Source organism: Saimiri boliviensis, chromosome 7 (assembly GCF_048565385.1).
Source record: "Saimiri boliviensis isolate mSaiBol1 chromosome 7, mSaiBol1.pri, whole genome shotgun sequence".
In the NCBI taxonomy this organism is placed as follows: domain Eukaryota; kingdom Metazoa; phylum Chordata; class Mammalia; order Primates; family Cebidae; genus Saimiri; species Saimiri boliviensis.
The window spans coordinates 16236475-16254012 of NC_133455.1; the positions used below are offsets into that span (position 1 = coordinate 16236475).

The 17538-nt window shown below is 47.6% G+C and overlaps 1 protein-coding gene across 1 annotated transcript in view; it reads right to left on the reverse strand.

Moving 5' to 3' along the window:
• RNFT2 (ring finger protein, transmembrane 2) overlaps positions 1 to 17538 on the reverse strand; it is a 110242-nt gene that overhangs the window by 12346 nt on the left and 80358 nt on the right. Inside the window, exons 8-10 of the mRNA XM_010342832.3 lie at positions 3610 to 3759; positions 1539 to 1604; positions 1281 to 1382 (exon numbers count right to left, since the gene is read on the reverse strand). Coding sequence (XP_010341134.1) covers positions 1281 to 1382; positions 1539 to 1604; positions 3610 to 3759 — 318 coding nt within the window. The remainder of the gene's footprint in view (positions 1 to 1280; positions 1383 to 1538; positions 1605 to 3609; positions 3760 to 17538) is intronic.

Below are 17538 nucleotides of genomic sequence, written 5' to 3' on the forward strand. Positions count from 1 at the left end.
CTTCCAAATCTCTGAACAGCAATAACAACAATAACAACAACAAAATGCTTGCTGATGATAAAAGGAACCCACCTTCTGTTCCCCGACCCATAAGCCTTTCCATGCCTTTTGCTCTCCAGGCTATGCCTCCTCCAAGAAACCTTCGCAACCTGGAACTCAGCGCTCTCTGCCCCGGCCCCCCGAGACACTGCATGAATCTCTCTTACACAGCACTTATCACTGCCTGCCTTGCTTCACAGTTATTTATGTGAGTGTCTGTCTCCCTGTGGAGACTGTGAGCTTCCAGAGAAGAGGACGGGACCTGCGTGCCCTCTGTCTCTCCTTCCCAGGGTCAGATAGGATGCTTTGACCCCAATACGCATTTGCTGAATTGACACCTAGTCCCTGATGTCAGGAGGAGGAGGGACGCATTTAGGGAGTTGAAAGGAGCCAGACAGCACTTAACAACTGTGGGCTGGTGACCCACAACTAATAAAAACAAATGGTAATAATAATTAGATGGATAATAACGATAATTCTAGCAACTTCTATGGTTGAATAATGGAAATTTAGCTCTTTCCATGGATGATCTACTTTAGTCATAATAATAGCTCTATAAAATAGGTGTTCTTATTATGCCCTTTTTCTTTGATATGGAGTCTCGCTTTGTTGCTTAGGCTGGAGTGCAGTGGCATGACCTCGGCTCACTGCAACTTCCACCTCCTGGGTTCAAGCAATTCTCCTGCCTCAGCCTCCGGAGTAGCTGGGACTACAGGTAGGTGTCACCATGCCTGGCTAATTTTTGTAATTTTTTTTAGTAGAGACTGGGTTTCACCATGTTGGCCTGGCTGGTCTCAAACTCCTGACCTCAGGTGATCTGCCTGCCTTGGCCTTCCAAAATGCTGGGATTACAGGTGTGAGCCACCATGCCTGGCCACTATTACGTCCATTTTAGACATGAGAAAAACCAAGGCTCAGAGAGAGAGTGACTGACACATGGGGGGGTCATTCTTGGTGCTGCTGAAATTGACATGCAGGATATTCTGATGTTACACCATACTGAGTTTGGCATGTCTACATTTTACTGAAGAAACTAACGCTCAGAGAGGTGAAGTAATGTGCCCAAGTCTACCCAGCTACTAAGAGGCAGAGGTGAGATTGGAACCCAGGTCTGGCTGACTCCGATCTTAACTGCATTGCCCCCCAGACACCCATGCCAGAGACTCGAGGACTGCCCATGGGGAAGGATCCTGCCCTCTCCCAGTCTCAGTCTCCAACGGCCCCACCTGAGCCCTGCTTACCTGGCACAGGAGAATCAGAGGCTCCCGGAACTCGGCCTGACAGATGGCACAGATGTCACCGGCTTCTGTGCACTGCTGCCCGGTGGCTCGGACTCCATAGTTCTATTTGAGGGAGGGGAGAGGCAAATAGAGCTATGGATGCTCGTGGGAGCCGTGCCCTCAGGAGCACCGTGAGATCTGTGGGCTGAGGGAGGGGCTGCTGCTGTTTCCGGCTCTTGGTTCCAGGACTTTGGTGGGGACCACCTGCAGCCAACTCACCTGAGAGGTGCAGAGAAGCTTCAGGGCTTTCCTAACTCCGCCCACGCGTCCACAGATGTCGAAGGACTGAAAGGAGAGCAGGATGGTGGCTGGAAAGCACCCAACAATCTCTCACAACCCCTATATAATCACCTCACCCCATCTACTCACCCTGCACCCAATTTTGACTCAGAACATTTTTAGGGCTCTTCTTCCCATTTGCATGTCTTCCTTCCCAACAGTGTTGCTTGGCTTTTGTCTTGCTGCCTAATATCAACAGTCTCCCTTGTTACCTAGACCAGGATACCAAATATATGGCACACGTGGTGTCTATTTCCCCTCCCAAGCCCATGGCAGGCATTGCTAATCGATCACAACACTCTTCCTCTGAGCACAGCCTGCCCTCATAACCCTTCTCTATCTAGCACTCCAGTCAGCCACTGTGTTGATCAGAACCAGCAAGTAATCAGTATGTCCCAGTGACTGATACTGCATGGATTGCCTGGCCAGTCCTGCTGGAAGGAAGGAAAGAGAAGAACTCATGCATCCTCCCAGGATTCTCTAAAGCCAGAAATGGAGAACCAAAGAGAAAGAAGGAAGTATGGATATTTAGCGGGGAAAAACCCTCTGATTTGTACTAACAATGAAGAGAAAAGCACTGCACACTAATTTGAGGAGTTGAGGGTGTGCAATTTAACATGGATACTATTTTGAGGTAAGAGAGAGACAGAAAACATTCAGTAGATGTAGACGTGTGATTAGGAGCTTCTGTGATTTAGAGGCAGCCTGCCTGGGTGCAATGCTTGTTCTGTTGTCTTTATCTGAGTAACCTTGGGCAAGTAACCTTATCTCCCTGAACCTCAGTTTCTCAACCCATAAAATGGGAGTAATGGGGGCTGGGCCGGGTGGCTTATGCCTGTAATCCCAGTACTTTGGGAGGTCGAGGTGGGTGGATCACTTGAGGTCAGGAGTTTGAGAACAGCCTGGCCAACATGGTGAAACCCCATCTCTACTAAAAATACAAAAATTAGCCGGGTGTGGTGGCACATGCCTGTAATCCCAGCTACTAGCGGGGCTGAGGCAGGAGGATCACTTGAACACGGGAGGCAGAAACTGCAGTGAGCAGAGATCGCGCCACTGCACTTCAGCCTGGGTGACAGAGTGAGACTCAGTCTTAAAAAAAACAAAGAAGGGAGTAATAATAGCAGGTACCTTGAAGGGTTGTGAAGATGATTATTCAAAAGAATGTCACATGGTGAGCTTCGTAAGTGAGAAATTGGGGTAGATTCAACCAGAAAAAATACTGATACATGCTTTACAATGTAGATGAACCCCAAAAATACAATGCTAAATGAAAATGCCAGACACAAAAGGCACCTATTATGATTCCATTTATATGAAACATTCATCATAAGTATTCATAGAAACAGAAAGTAGATTCATGGCTGCCAGGGGCTGGGGGAAGGGGAGGCTGGAAGATGGGGAAGGACTGCTTAATGGGCACAAGGTTTCTTTTCAGGGTGACGAAAATGTCCTAGAACTAGACAGAGGTGGTGCTGGTTGCATGACATTGTGAATCTGCTCAATGCCACTGAGCTGTACACTTTAAAATAGCTACTGGAGGCTGGGCGCGGTGGCTCATGCCTGTAATCCCAGCACTTTGGGAGACAGAAGTGAGCGGACCACTTGAGGCCAGGAGTTCGAGATCAGCCTGACCAACACAGTGGAACTCCGTCTCTACTAAATATACAAAAAATTAGCTGGGTGTGGTGGGACGTGCCTGTAGTCCCAGCTATTTGAGAGGCTGAGGCAGGAGAATCACTTGAACCTGGGAGTGGAGGGTGCAGTGAGCCAAGATCGTGCCACTGAACTCCAGCCTAGGCGACAGAGTGAGACTCCATCTCAAAAAAAATTAAGTAAAATACAATAAAAATTAAATAGTTAGTGGTTAATTTCATGTTGTGTGAATTTTCCCTCAATTAAAAACAAAAAGAAACTAGCATGGTGCTCCAGCTTCCCCGGGAGCCCCCGAGGCCTGGCTAGTGAGTGGGGCCCTCCTTAGGCCAGCCCTCCAGCCTTGGGGTCACCTCACCTTGCAGAGGCTGTAGAGAACCATCAGGACTCCTCCCAGAAAGTAGCTGTTAGAGGAGTCGTCTCCCATGATGTATTTGTACCACAGCTGGATGGGGACAAGGGATCGGAACAGCTGGCTCAGCTCCTCGATGACCAGATAGAACTTTCCCTGCAACCACACAGAGAACATCAATTATTATTATCAGTAAAGACCCAAAGGATGGAGCTGGGGGCCCCCCAGCCCCAGGCAGTGATGACATTCCAGGTCACAGGCAGGCCATTCATCAGCTCTAGAAAGCACTCAGGCCAGCTCCTAATGGGGCTGCGATATGGCCAGGGAGACATAGCCCCTGCCTGCTGCCCTCACCCGCCACCCAGCTGCCCAGCAGATCCAAGTGCCCAGGACTGAGGATTGAGTTTCAAGGTAGGAGAAACTCTACACCTTTGGCCAGAGGGCTGGACAGTGGGTCACCCTCTGGGTCTCCCATCCAGACCATCCTCATCTTTAGAGGGCTGACTCCGGCATCACAGGCAATTGCTGTCAGGAGCCCCAGCAGGATGGGCACAGAGTGCAGGTAAGGCAAGGCCACGAGACCCCTAGATACGTGTCCTTCCCAGCTCCGCCATCTGCTCTCTTCCAGGGAGGGAGGATGAATACCTAGTGAAAGAACAGGGGCCAGTTGCGGTGGCTCATGCCTGTAATCCCAGCACTTTGGGAGGCCGAGGGGAGTGGATCACTTAAGGTCAGGAGTTCGAGACCAGCCTGGCCAACTGTGGTGAAACTCCAACTCTACTAAAATTATAAAAATTAGCTGATGTGGCGGTGCACCTGTAATCCCAGCTACTTGTGAGGTTGAGGCTGGAGAACTGCTTGAACCCAGGAAGTAGAGGTTGCATTGAGCCAAGATTGCACCATGTATTTCAGCCTGGGCAACAGAGCGAGACTCGATCTCATTAAAAAAAAAAAAAAAAAGAACAAACACAACTTGGGTACTCATGCTGGGCTGGGATTGAACCTGACCTTGCTGCATGGTCATGACCCTTAGTTTCTCCATCTACGTAATGGGAATCAGAGTTCCCACCTTACAGGGTTCCTTTGAGGATTAAAGGAGATGAACAAGATAAGCACCTAGCATTAAATTCCTGGAGAAAAATCCTATTTCTCTTCCTCTCCCTCCCGTTGACCTTAAACAGGTCCCTTAAGCTTTCTGTGGCCTGTGTTGTAAAATTGAGATGAAAATGAGCCCATTCCGTAGTGTCTAATAAAGTTGAATACATACTTTATGACCCAGCAATTCTACTCTGAGGTATTTACCCGAGAGAAATGAAAACACGTGTCCACATGTATGCCAATGCCTTAGTGGCTTTATTCATAAAGTCCCCAAACTGGAAGCAGCCCAGACACCCATCAATGGAACAATGAATAAACAAATGATGGCATATTTATACAACAGGATACTGTCCAGCAATAAGAATACACAAATGACTGACATTCGTGACGACATGGGTGAACATCACAAACGTGATGTCGAATCAAAGAAGACAGTCATAGAAGAGAATTTGTTGTATAACTCTGGTTTACCCTAAGTCCTAGAATAGGTAAAACTAACCTGAGATAATAGAAACCAGATCCCTGGTTGTCTGGGGTGAGGCATGGGGAGAACTGACTGCAACCGGGGGTGTGAGAAAATTTTGGAAAGTTTATATATATGTGTGTATATATACGCCTATATATGTATATATATGTGCATATACATATATAGGCGTATATATACACACGTGTGTATATATACACATACATATATATATATGTATGTGTATATATATTTTTTGAGATGGAGTCTTGCTCAGGCTAGAGAGCAGTGGTGCCATGTCGGCTCACTGCAACCTCTGCTTCTGGGGTTCAAGTGATTTTCCTGCCTCAGCCTCCCAAGTAGCTGGGATTACAGGCACCCACCACTGTGCCCAGCTAATTTTTGTATTTTTAGTAGAGACGAGGGTTCACCATCTTGGATAGGCTGGTCTCGAACTCCTGACCTCGTAATCCACCCTCCTTAGCCCCCTAAAGTGCTGGGATTACAGGCGTGAGCCACCGCACCCAGCCACATATATAGAGACAAGGTCTTGCTATGTGGCCCAGGCTGGAGTGCAGTTGTGCGACTATGGCTCACTGCAGCCTCAACCTCCCGGGTTCAAGCTATCCTCCCACCTCAGCTTCCCAAGTAGCTGGGACTATGGGTACACGCCACCATGCCTGGCTAATTTTATTGTATTTTTAGTAAAGACAGGATTTCATCATGTCACCCAGGCTGGTCTCAAACTTCTGGGCTCAAGCAATCTGCCCCTTGTCAGCCTCCCAAAGTGTTGGAATTACTGGTTTGAGCTACTGCATCTGGCCTAGAAATATGAAATATTTTATATCTTGATTGGATGGGGGATACATAGGTATGCATATTTGCCAAAACTCTTTGAAATATACACTCCAAATGTGTACAATTTATTGTATTTAAATTCTGCTTCATTAAAGCTGATTAAAACAACCAACCCACCCTGCCCCAAGCATCCACATCTATGAAAATATGAATAATCTTTACTCCAACAATTCTATGTCTGGAAATTTACCCTAACAAAATAGTCAGGGGATATGTGCAAGGATGTGCCTATAAGAATGATCACTACAGCATTCTTTGTAATATTGAAAAAAAAAAGGTAACAAACATGATATACAAAGAGAGGGTCTGATTATGTTAGAGATCTATAATGGAAAGTCATACAGCCATTAAAAATTTATTCTGAAAAAAACAGCAACTTTATGGTGAAGAAAGCAAACATATGTCATATTAATCAAGTGATCAAGGTTAACATCCCCCGTGAGAAGTCATTTTGACATCCTGAACCCTCTGACATGATGTCCTGAGAAGACACAGTATCAGTTTTGTGATAATCTGGCCAAAATGCACCTATAAATTCAATCTAATCATGAGAAAACAAGAGACATATCCAAGTTGAAGGATATTCTTCTTTTTTTTTTTTTGTAGAGAGACGAGGTCATGCTCTGTTGTCCAGGCTGGTCTCTAACTCCTGGACTCAAGGGATTCTCCCACCTCAGGTCCCCAAAGAGCTGGGATTACAGGCATGAGCCATTGCACCTGGACCCAAGGGGAAGGGGCCCAACACTCTTCAAAAATGTCAAGATCATGAAAGACAAAGAGAAGACCAAGGAATGTGAGGATAGAGAGAATTAAGGAGACATGACAAGCAATGCAACATGGGATCTTGGATTCAATCCTATTCTTTCTCTCTCTCTCTCTCTCTCTCTCTCTCTTTTTTTTTTTTTTTTTTTTTTTGGAGACAGAGTCTTGTTCTTTCACCCAGGCAGGCTGGAGTGCTGTGACACAATCTCAGCTCACTGCAATCTCTACCTCTCGAGTTCAAGCAATTCTCCTCCCTCAGCCTCCCAAGTAGCTGGGATTACAAGTGCACGCCACCACATTCAGCTAACTTTTGTATTTTTAGTAGAGATGAGGTTTCACCATGTTGGCCAGGCTGGTCTTGAACTCTTAACCTCAGGTGTTCCACCCACATTGGCCTCCCAAAGTGCTGGGATTACAAGTGTGAGCCACTGCAACTGGCCTGATTCAATCCTGTGCTAGAAAAAAAAAAAATTTAATACGCCAGGTGCAATGGCTCACACCTATAATCCCAGCACTTTGGGAGGCTGAGATGGGAGGATCCCTTGATCCCAGGAGTTCAAGACCAGCCTGGGGAATAAAGTGAGATCTTGTGTCTACAAAAAAATCAAAAGATTATCTGGGAGTGGTGGTAAGTGCCTGTGGTCCCAGCTACTTGAGAGGCTGAGGTAGGAGAACTGCTTGAGCCCTGAAGTTCGAGGCTGCAGTGAGCTATGATTGTGCCATTGCACTCCCGTCTGGGTGACAGAGTAAGACCTTGTCTCAAAAACAACAACAAAAATAAAAATGGAAAAACAAAATAATGTCAATGGGACAACTGGCAAAATGTGAATAAGGTCTGTAGTTTAGTTACTAGTAACAGTATTGCTGCTCATTTCCTGCCTTTGCTAATTGAACTCTGGTATATTATATATCAACATTAGGGGAAGAGGAGTGAAGGGTATGTGGGAATTCTCAGCATTATTTCTGCATATTTTCTAAGTCTAAAATTATCTCAAAATTAAAAGTTAAAAAAGAAATGATCCGGATGAAAGATATCATTTGACCCAAGAAAATGCTCATATTGTTCCAAATGGAACTAATAGAATGAAAAAAAAAATACTCATTCTCTTTGTGTTTTTCTGCTCCTTCCAAATTTTTTATACTCAGCATGTGATATGTTTAAATTAGAGGAGAAATGAGGCTGGGTGTGGTGGCTCACACCTGTAATCCCAGCACTTTGGGAGGCCAGGGTGGACAGATCTCTTGAGGCCAGGAGTTCAAGACCAGCCTGGCCAACAGGGCGAAACCCTGTCTCTACCATAAATACAAAAATTAGCTAGGCATGATGGCATGTGCCTGTAATCCCAGCTATGTGGGTGGCTGAGGCATTAGAATCACTTGAACCCAGGAGGTGGAGGCTGCAGTGGGCCATGGGCCAATCGCACTACTGCACTCCAGCCTGGGTGACAGAGCAAGAATCTGTCTAGAAAAAAAAAAAAAAAAAAAGAGGAAAAAATCTTATAAAAACAAACTGCATAGCCATCATATGAGTGGCATGTGGACAGAGACTTTACAGCCACTGTTTATATTTCATCTTGATGGGCTGGGCACGGGACACTCAGAAGAGGATCCCTTGGAGCACATATACCCACATCTACCAAGGACCAAGAAAGGGCATCCAATCATCACACATCCCATGCCTGATTTTTTGTGACTAGTTGAGCACCTCTCGTTGTGAGGTCATCGTCTCCCAGAGGGCCCTCCTTTCCCCTCCTGACTTCCACCAGTCCCTGAGCCCCAGAAACATCCCCTGGAGGGAAATGCTGGTTTCTCTCTGGAACTTTTGGGAAGATGGAGGTAACTAGAGAACAGAGATGTAGGGGTGGCCGCCATGCTTGTTTTACATGGACAAGGACAGGATGGATGCTGGACCAATGGACAGCAACTCAGTGGATGTCAAGGGCTAACCAAGCCTGTCCATATCTTCTGCAGAGCCCAGGATCTGCAGAACACCCATGATTTGAACTTCGATTTCCTGAACCTCCCACCCTCAGCTGCCCCATGTCTCCCTCATGTCTCCCAAATTGCTCTCACCCAGGTCTCTCAATTCTTGCATGTTTCATCTCACCCTGGACCAATTTGTCCAGCCTCTCTCAACTGCTATTCTTAACCTGCTGGTTTTATTTTTTTTTGTTTTGTTTTGTTTTTTTGAGACAGAGTTTCGCTCTTGTTACCCAGGCTGGAGTGCAATGGTGCGATCTCGGCTCACCACAACCTCCGCCTCCTGGGTTCAGGCAATTGTCCTGCCTCAGCCTCCTGAGTAGCTGGGATTACAGGCATGCGCCACCATGCCCAGCTAATGTTTTGTATTTTTAGTAGAGACGGGGTTTCACCATGTTGACCAGGGTGGTCTCGATCTCTTGACCTCGTGATCCACCCGCCTCAGCCTCCCAAAGTGCTGGGATTACAGGCGTGAGCTACCGTGCCCGGCCTAACCTGCTGTTTTTTTTTGTTTGTTTGTTTTTCACTTAAAACATGATGTTTTTTAGAGATGAGGTCTATCTGTGTTGCCCAGGCTGGTCTCCATCTCTTGGGCTCAAGTGATCCTCCTGCCACCTTGACCTCCTGAGTAGCTGGGATTACAGATGTGAGCCACCACGCCTGGCCTTAACCTGCTTTGTCACTCTTCCTACACTCAGTGCACCCCTACGTAACTCTTTCCTTCCTTCCTTCCTTCCCTTTCTTTCTTCCATCTGTCTTTCCTTTCTTCCTTCTGTCCCTTCCTCCTTCTTATCCATTGATACTGTCTTCCTTCCCTCGCCTCTGCCCCTTCCCTTCCTCTCTGCCTCACTCTCCCACTTCCTTTCTTCTCTCCTCCCTTCCTTGCTTTCATTTCTGGACACCAACTGCGCACTAGACACAGTGCCAGGCTCTGGTGATACTAAGACAACTAAGGCCTCGTCCTTGTCGTACGGAAGCTTGCTAGCTAATGAGAAAGACCATCACGAAGGAAACTGCTATAATAAGTGTGGTAGAACTCTGCTAGAGGCAAATGTGAGAGGGCCCCAGAATTGAGGCTTTGGACGTGGGGTGGGAGCTGACCAGGAAAGTCTAAGACAGGCGTCCCCAAACTACGGCCCGCGGGCCGCATGCGGCCCCCTGAGGCCATTTATCCGGCCCCCCGCCGCACTTCAGGAAGGGGCACCTCTTTCATTGGTGGTCAGTGAGAGGAGCACAGTATGTGGTGGCCCTCCAATGGTCTGAGGGACAGTGAGCTGGCCCCCTGTGTAAAAAGTTTGGGGACGCCTGTTCTAAGAGAAGTTATCTTTCCAGTCACCCAAAGTGTGGTCCACGAACCAGCAGCATCAGCATCGCCTGGGAGCTGGTTAGAAATGCAGGCTCTTAGGCCTCACCCCCGACCTCCTGAAACAGAACCTACAATTTAATAAGGTCCCCAGGTGATCTGAATGCATATCCAAGTTTGAGAAGCACTACCTTAGTGGCTGAGTAAGAGCCAAGCTGGTGAAGAAAATGTGGGCGGGCAAGGGAGGAAGGGCGTTCCAGAGCCAAGAGGTGAAGGAAAAGATGGTCAGTGGTCTGGGTGCCAACTTGCTGGGCAGCCCCCTGCTTGGCGTGCCTGGTCTCATGACAGGTAAAGACATGGCTACCCCATGAAAGGTCCGCGTGTCTCTGGGAGCCCCTGCCTGCTGGCGTCTGGCTGACTCTGGCCCCTCTCTGTTCTTCCTTGTAGGTCAATCTCAACAACCAGTCTGGCTTGGTGTAAAGAGCACAGCCCTAGGAGCCAAAGAGGCTGGGATCAAATCCAGGATTGTCACCCATCACCTTATGTTTAGTCTTGGTCCCCGTCTTTGTATCTTCCAGTTCTCAGGCCCCTTTGCTGTAAAAGCTGGTTTCTGGGCCAAATCCCAAACTTCCCACTTGCCATTGGGCAGCTCTAGAACAACTGTTGGCAAACTTTTTCTACAAAGAGCCAGGTAGTGAATATTTAGGCTTTGCAGGCCATATGGTCTCTGGCGCAACAACTCACCTCTGTCACTGCAGCAGGAAAACAGCCTTGGACAACAGGTGAGTGAATGGGTGTGGCTGTGTTCCAACCAAACTTTATTTAGAAAAACAAGTGGCAGGATGTATTTGGCCTGTAACCTATAGTTTTCTGACCTGTGCTCTGTTCTATCAGAATCTAGATAAGTCACAGTGGGGATTCTAACATAACCCCAGGATTTCCCAGAGGCTCTGATACCAGCTTCTATGCCTTTCAGTTGCTTAATGACACCAAGCTCTTCCTTTGCAGATGGAAGCGTGGTCTCTCTGCTCTTTGCGGAGCTAGCATCTTTTCATCTTTTGGGTCTCAGCTAACTGTCAACACCTATGAAAAACCTTCCCTGACTCTTTAATTGAATTAGGTGCTCCTGATATACACCCTTGAAGATGCCCCTAAATCACTCCTTTTTTGTTTTGAGATGGAGTTTCGTTCTTGTTGCCCAGGCTGGAGTGCAATGGTGTGATCTCGGCTCACTGCAACCTCCACCTTCTGGGTTCAAGCAATTCTCCTATCCCAGCCTCCTGAGTAGCTGGGATTACAGGCATCCACCACTACACCCAGCTACTTTTGTATTTTTAGTAGAGATGGGGTTTCTCCACGTTGGTCAGGCTGGTCTCGAACTCCTGACCTCAGGTGATCCACGTGTCTTGGCCTCCCAAAGTGCGTGAGCCACTGTGCCCAGCTTTTTTTTTTTTTTTTTTTTTTTTTTTTTGAGATGGAGTCTCACCCAACTCACTGCACCCAGTCTGGAGTGCAGTGGCATGATCTTGGCTCACTGCAGCCTCTACCTCCTGGGTTCAAATGATTCTCCTGCCTCAGGCTCCTGAATAGCTGGAGGCACCCGCTGTCAGACCCATGTAATTTTTTTGTATTTTAGTAGAGACAGGGTTTCACCACATTAACCAGGCTGGTCTCGAACTCCTGATGTCAGGTATCTACCTGCCTAGACCTCCCAAAGTGCTGGGATTACAGGTGTAAGTCACCATGGCCATCCCCTAAATCACTCCTTCAAATCATTTCTCACAATATTAAAAACATTATTTTACTATCTATCTCTCCCACTGGGCTGTGAGCCTCTTATGGGAGAAGATAATCTGGCTCTGGGTGTATTCCCAGCATCTAGCACATATTAGGTGCTCATGTAACAAAGGAGGACCTCTTGAAGCTAAAGAGTCCATCCTCATTACTCAAGTCAACTTCCTACAGTTTGCTGATGGAGGAGAGTTGAAACTCTCTGAAGAGTTTCAACTGAAGAGAGAATATCTCTTTATAAGCAAGCACTGATGTCACAGCAAATAAAATTCAGGGAGTGAGAGCCTGTGTGGCACCCCGTTAAAGGCAGCAATTAGCTGCCAGGGGGCGGGCCACTTTGAAAAGGAGATCAAACCACCAAGGAAAACTGGGCATATCCCAGCGAAACCATCTCTCCCTAATTAAGCAGTTTTATAATTCCAGGTTTCTTAAGCATGTTATTTCTGACAACTACCAAATGGGATATGCAGTTTCTCTGGGGTGTCAGAGAACAAGGAATACGATCAGATTATGAGCTGTCTCGCCTCCCTGCCACCGTGAAGGGGAAACGGTAGCAATTGCTGTAGGACGAGCTTAGGCACGGACGGTTCTCTGCTTGGATTCAGATACAGGGGGCGGGAGTGTCGAGTTGGGAAGGCGGATTCTATTCCGACTTCCTCACTGCCAAGATGAGGGGTGGGACAAGAAGAGAAATGGGAAACGCTGAAACAACAGAGGGCTGGCTCCAGAAGCCAGTGGTAAATGAAGGAGAGTGGGATGCTGAGAAGCAGAAGAAATGAACAGAGAAAATTTTTTAGAGGAACGCACCTACATGAATAAAATGATTTGATGACTTACAGGGGTGGAGAGGAAGGGAGGAGAGACATACTCAGATATCTGTCAGCAGCTTCAATGCATGAAAAATGCACAGAGATGAAACCTTTTTTTTTCTGTATCAAATGAATAATGAATATTTATACAGCTTTGCCCGTTTACGAATCTCTTTCATACACATTTTTTCATCTGTGGAGGCAGGACAGCCTAGTGGTTGAAAGGCATGGGATTTGAGATTCCAAGGTCAGATCTACCACCTACTAAATTGGTTGATTTGGCCCAATAATTTAACCTCTCTGATCCTCAGTTTCTTCATCTGTAAATGGGGTTGAATACACACATACATTCATACTAATATAGACATACACATAGATATGCATGCAGTGGTGTGCTGGCAAAGCAGGTCTCCGGGAGAAAGAAAAGCCCCTGATTTGTGTAGTTGCCAATTTCTGTGGTGTAAATGTTCCCACAAGGCCAACTTTAAGCTACCAATGATTTAACAACTATTTGCAGATTTCCTGAAAATTTAACCATTGGCTCTCATATGTCAGTAAAACCTGTATTCAACACACCAAGGTGATCTTATGGATTAAATAAGCCAATAAATCTAAAACACAGGTACATAAGAAGGGCCCAGTACATGATATACCTAGTACTGGCCCTCATGATAATCCAGAAATGTGGCCATTATGTTATTGCTGCCTTATTTTAGAGATGAAAAAATGCAGGCTCAAATGATAAAGGTGAACTAGAATTAAGGCAGAAGTGGTATCTGGGACTTCCAAGCCTAGGCCTTAAGAGATCAAGCAGCTTTCACTTCCTTCCTTTGGCTTGTTCTCCCTCCGCCAGCCGCCATGTTTGTGGGAAGCCCAAGTTATAAGGAGAGACCTGGTGAAGAGGACATGTGGAAGGAGAGCAGTTCTGAGACTAACTGGAGGAGAAGCATGGCAATCAGCCAATAGTGAGAACTGAGGTCTCAGATATAAGACCTTAAGAAAGTCATTCCTGCCATTGCAGCTGACGCATCAGAGCTCAGAGTGAAGATGCCATCTTGGACAGTCCAGCACCAGCAGATATCATAGGCAGAAGAGACAAGCTGTACCCAGTGTGTTCTGACTGAACTCCTGACCCACAAAATCATGAGAATTACATGGTTGATTCAAGTCAATAACAACAACAAAAACTAAGGTATCCATCTAAGGCTACTCAGCTGGTGCTATAGACTGAAGTGTGTCCACCTCAAATTCCTTTGTTGAAACCCTAATCCCAATCCTTTGTTGAAACCCTTTGTTAAAACCCTAATACCAATGTCATGGTATTTAAAGGTAAGGCCTCTTAAAGGTAATTAGGTCATGAGAGTGGAGCTCTCAAGATGGGATTAGTTCCCTTATAAGAAGAGACATGAGAGATCTCTCTGCAACATGAGAACACAGTGAGAACACAGCCTTCTGCAAGCCAGGAAGAGGGTCTTCACCATGAACATGATTATAAGTGTCATGTAGCATCTTCAGAGAAGCTTTCACCTTATTCTTCCCCCCTTTCTCTAGCCTACTGTCTGGAACTTGGATGTGATGGCTGGTACTCTTGCCACCATCTTGGACCACACCCTAGGGCTGGTGAAGCAGCAGGCTGGAAGATGTCATACTCCCAGGCTTGGACTGCTTATCTTTGGCCTTTACTTGAGAAAGAGATGCATTTTCTAATTTAAGTCTTATTATTTTGGATTCTTTGCTGTTACTATTTGATTCCAATCCTAATAGAAAGGATTTGGGACTCAGTAGGGGTGCCCACTCCCGCCTTGGAACCAAGCTCTGAGGCCAAGAGGCTATGGGGTTCTATGATTGCTCAGTCCTGGTCACAACCATGGGAGCAGCATTGTGACTGACAGTCTCATCAGAACCAAGGGGAAAGACAGGAGGGGCAGTTTCTCCTGTCGAAAGAGGTTGGCCAGGCAGGGTGGCTCACGCTTGTAATCCCAGCACTTTGGGAGGCCAAGACACATGGATCACCTGAGGTCAGGAGTTCAAGATCAGCCTGGCCAACATGGTGAAAACCCGTCTCTACTAAAAATACAAAATATTAGCCGGTGCAGTGGTACACATCTGTAATCCCAGCTATTCTGGAGGTGAAGGCAAGAGAATTGCTTGAACCTGGGAGGTGGAGGCTGCAGTGAGATGAGATTATGCCACTGCACTCCAGCCTGGGCAACAGAGTAAGACTTGGTCTCAAAAAAAAAAAAAGAAAGGAGTTTTCAGGAAAAGGAAGATAGAAAGCTTCATGGACTAGAGCTAGCAAACTAACACAGGGCCAGGTGTCGGCATTTCAAAGCCCTCCTTCCACGTGCGGAAAAATAAGCAGGAAGGTCTGTTTCCAGCCTGCTGGGCCAGAGGGGCCGGTCAGCTCCAGGGTGACTTTCCCTCACTTGCTTTTCTTCCCTGGATGGACTGCCTGTGGGCTCCCGACTGCCACAGACGATGGGGACCACAAGTCCTGCTCCCAAGTGCGAGGGCCGAGCCGGGACAAGGTGCTGAAAACAAAGATGTGTTGTCCTGGGGAGGCGGCCTGTGGGCCTGTTAGGATGGTGGGGTTGTGGGGACCACAGCTGACAGAGCCCTGCAGAACTTGACAGCCCCAGCACCGACCAGGGGGCTTGGAGGGCTGGGCTGATGAGCTGAGGCCGGCGCTGGGTCTCCTCCAGTGCTGGGGGTGGCAGGGGGGCTAGACCACTAACTTCACAGCAGTGAGGCCAGGAGGGGTGGGAGAAACAAGTGTGATGGGGCCGGACTGGGGACAGAAGCAAGGCTAGAGAAGACCGCAGGAAGGCAGGGAGGCAGCAGATAGAAACAGAAGTGGGAAACGGGGCTGGGGGCAGAAGAAAGGAAGAAAGAACCGGCAGAGATAGAGGCTAGAAGAGAAAGAACACCCAGGAGGCAGAGTCCAGGTGAGGAGGAGGGGAAGGTGACAGGGGAAGAATCATCTCCGTATTAAGTAAATACCAGGGGCCAGGAATGGCACGCTGATTGCTCCTCTTGCAGACAGTTATGACACGTTCCTTTTTCTTTTGCTTTTTAGACAGAGTTTTGTTCTTGTTGTCCAGGCTGGAGTGCCATGGCGTGATATTGACTCACCGCGACCTCCGCCTCCCAGGTTCAAGCGATTCTCCTGCCTCAGCCTCCCGAGTAACTGGGATTACAGGCATGTGCCACCACGCCTGGCTACTTTTGTATTTTTAGTAGAGACAGAGTTTCTCCATGTTGGTCAGGCTGGTCTCGGACTCCAGACCTCAGGCGATCTGCCTGCCTCGGCCTCCCAAAGTCCTGTGATTACAGGTGTGAGCCACCTTATCTGGCCGATGCATTCCTATTTCTTAGATGAGAAAGCTCAAACACAGAGGCAGGGGAGGGAAGCACAGAGTGGGAGACCCAGCAAGCGAGATGATTACAAGAGGAAAGACAGAAGGACTAGGGCTAGCTTGTAGCTTAGTGATGAGTTTCTCAGTCAAACACTTCGTACCTGCAGGCTGTACCCAGACTCTGACAACTCCGGAGCTGGACACTGGAATTATCTGCCCCGGTTAACTGGTGAGGAAAGAGAGACTCAAAGAGGCAGGGTATGTTGTCCAAAGTTACTAGACAGTGGTAGAGCCAGGATTTAAATCCAGTCTGATTTTCCATCTGCTGCTTTGAGCCACTCTGAGAAAATGAAAGGGAGAAGGATGATAAAATTCAGAATAACGGGTACCCGTGGTGGGCGAAGTGAGGACAAGGGAACTTTCCAGATGCTGGACATGTTCCGTACCCACCGCGGCAATCCAGTAACCACTGATCATATGTGGCTATGGAGCACTTAAAATGTGGCTATTCTGAATTGAGATGTACTGAAAGTATAAAATACACAGGGATGGCTGGGTGTGGTGGCTCACACCTGCAAACCCAGCCCTATGGGAGGCCGAGACGGGAGGATCTCCTGAGCCCGGGAATTTGAGACAAGACTGGAAAATATAATGAAACCCTGTCTCTACAAAAATTAGCCAGGTGTGATGGTGTACACCTGTAGACTCAGCTACTCGGGAGGCTGAGGCAGGAGGATGACCTGAGCCCAGAGAAATAGAGGCTGCAGTGAGTATGATCATGCTTCTACACTCCAGCCTGGGTGACACAGTAGACTGTCTTTAAAAACAAACAAACAAAAATCTCCCTCAAAAACAAAAGAAACAGAATTTCGAAGTCTTAGAAAAGCAACAAAAGGTAAAATATCTCATTTAAATTTTTATGTTGGTTACATGTTTTAATAATATTTTGGACTGACAGGCTTAATAAAACACGGTATTTAAGTCACTTGTTCCTTTCTAGTTGTTTAACGTGACTACCAGAACATTTAAAATCATCTGTGTGAGTTGCCTTATATTCCTGTTGGACAGCTCTGTGGGTACTTTGATCTGGGTGGTTACCTATGTTTGTAAAAATCCACTGAACTTTATAATTAGGGGGCTCCAGAGTATGTAAGTTACGCCTCCACACAAAAGAAAAAGGAAATAAGGCAAGAGAAGGGCCAGCCAGGACGGAGAGAGGCAGGTAAGGGGCGGGGCCAGCGGGGGGCGGGGCTGGTGGCCACGCGTTGCCTGGCAACAGGCGCTGTCGGTGACGTCACCATCCGCCAGCGACCATTAATCCCCCTCCTGGCGGCGCGGGCTGGCCCGGCCGACTGCCTCCTCCTCTCCCGGGCCCGGATGAGATCACCACTTCGGGCGGCCGGCTGTCCCCGCGCTCCCAACAAATCGACTCCTCAGCGAGCGCCGGCATCTCATGATCTCATGGCCCCGCGGGACGGCGCCGGCCGATGAGGTCACACTCCCGCGCCCCGGGCC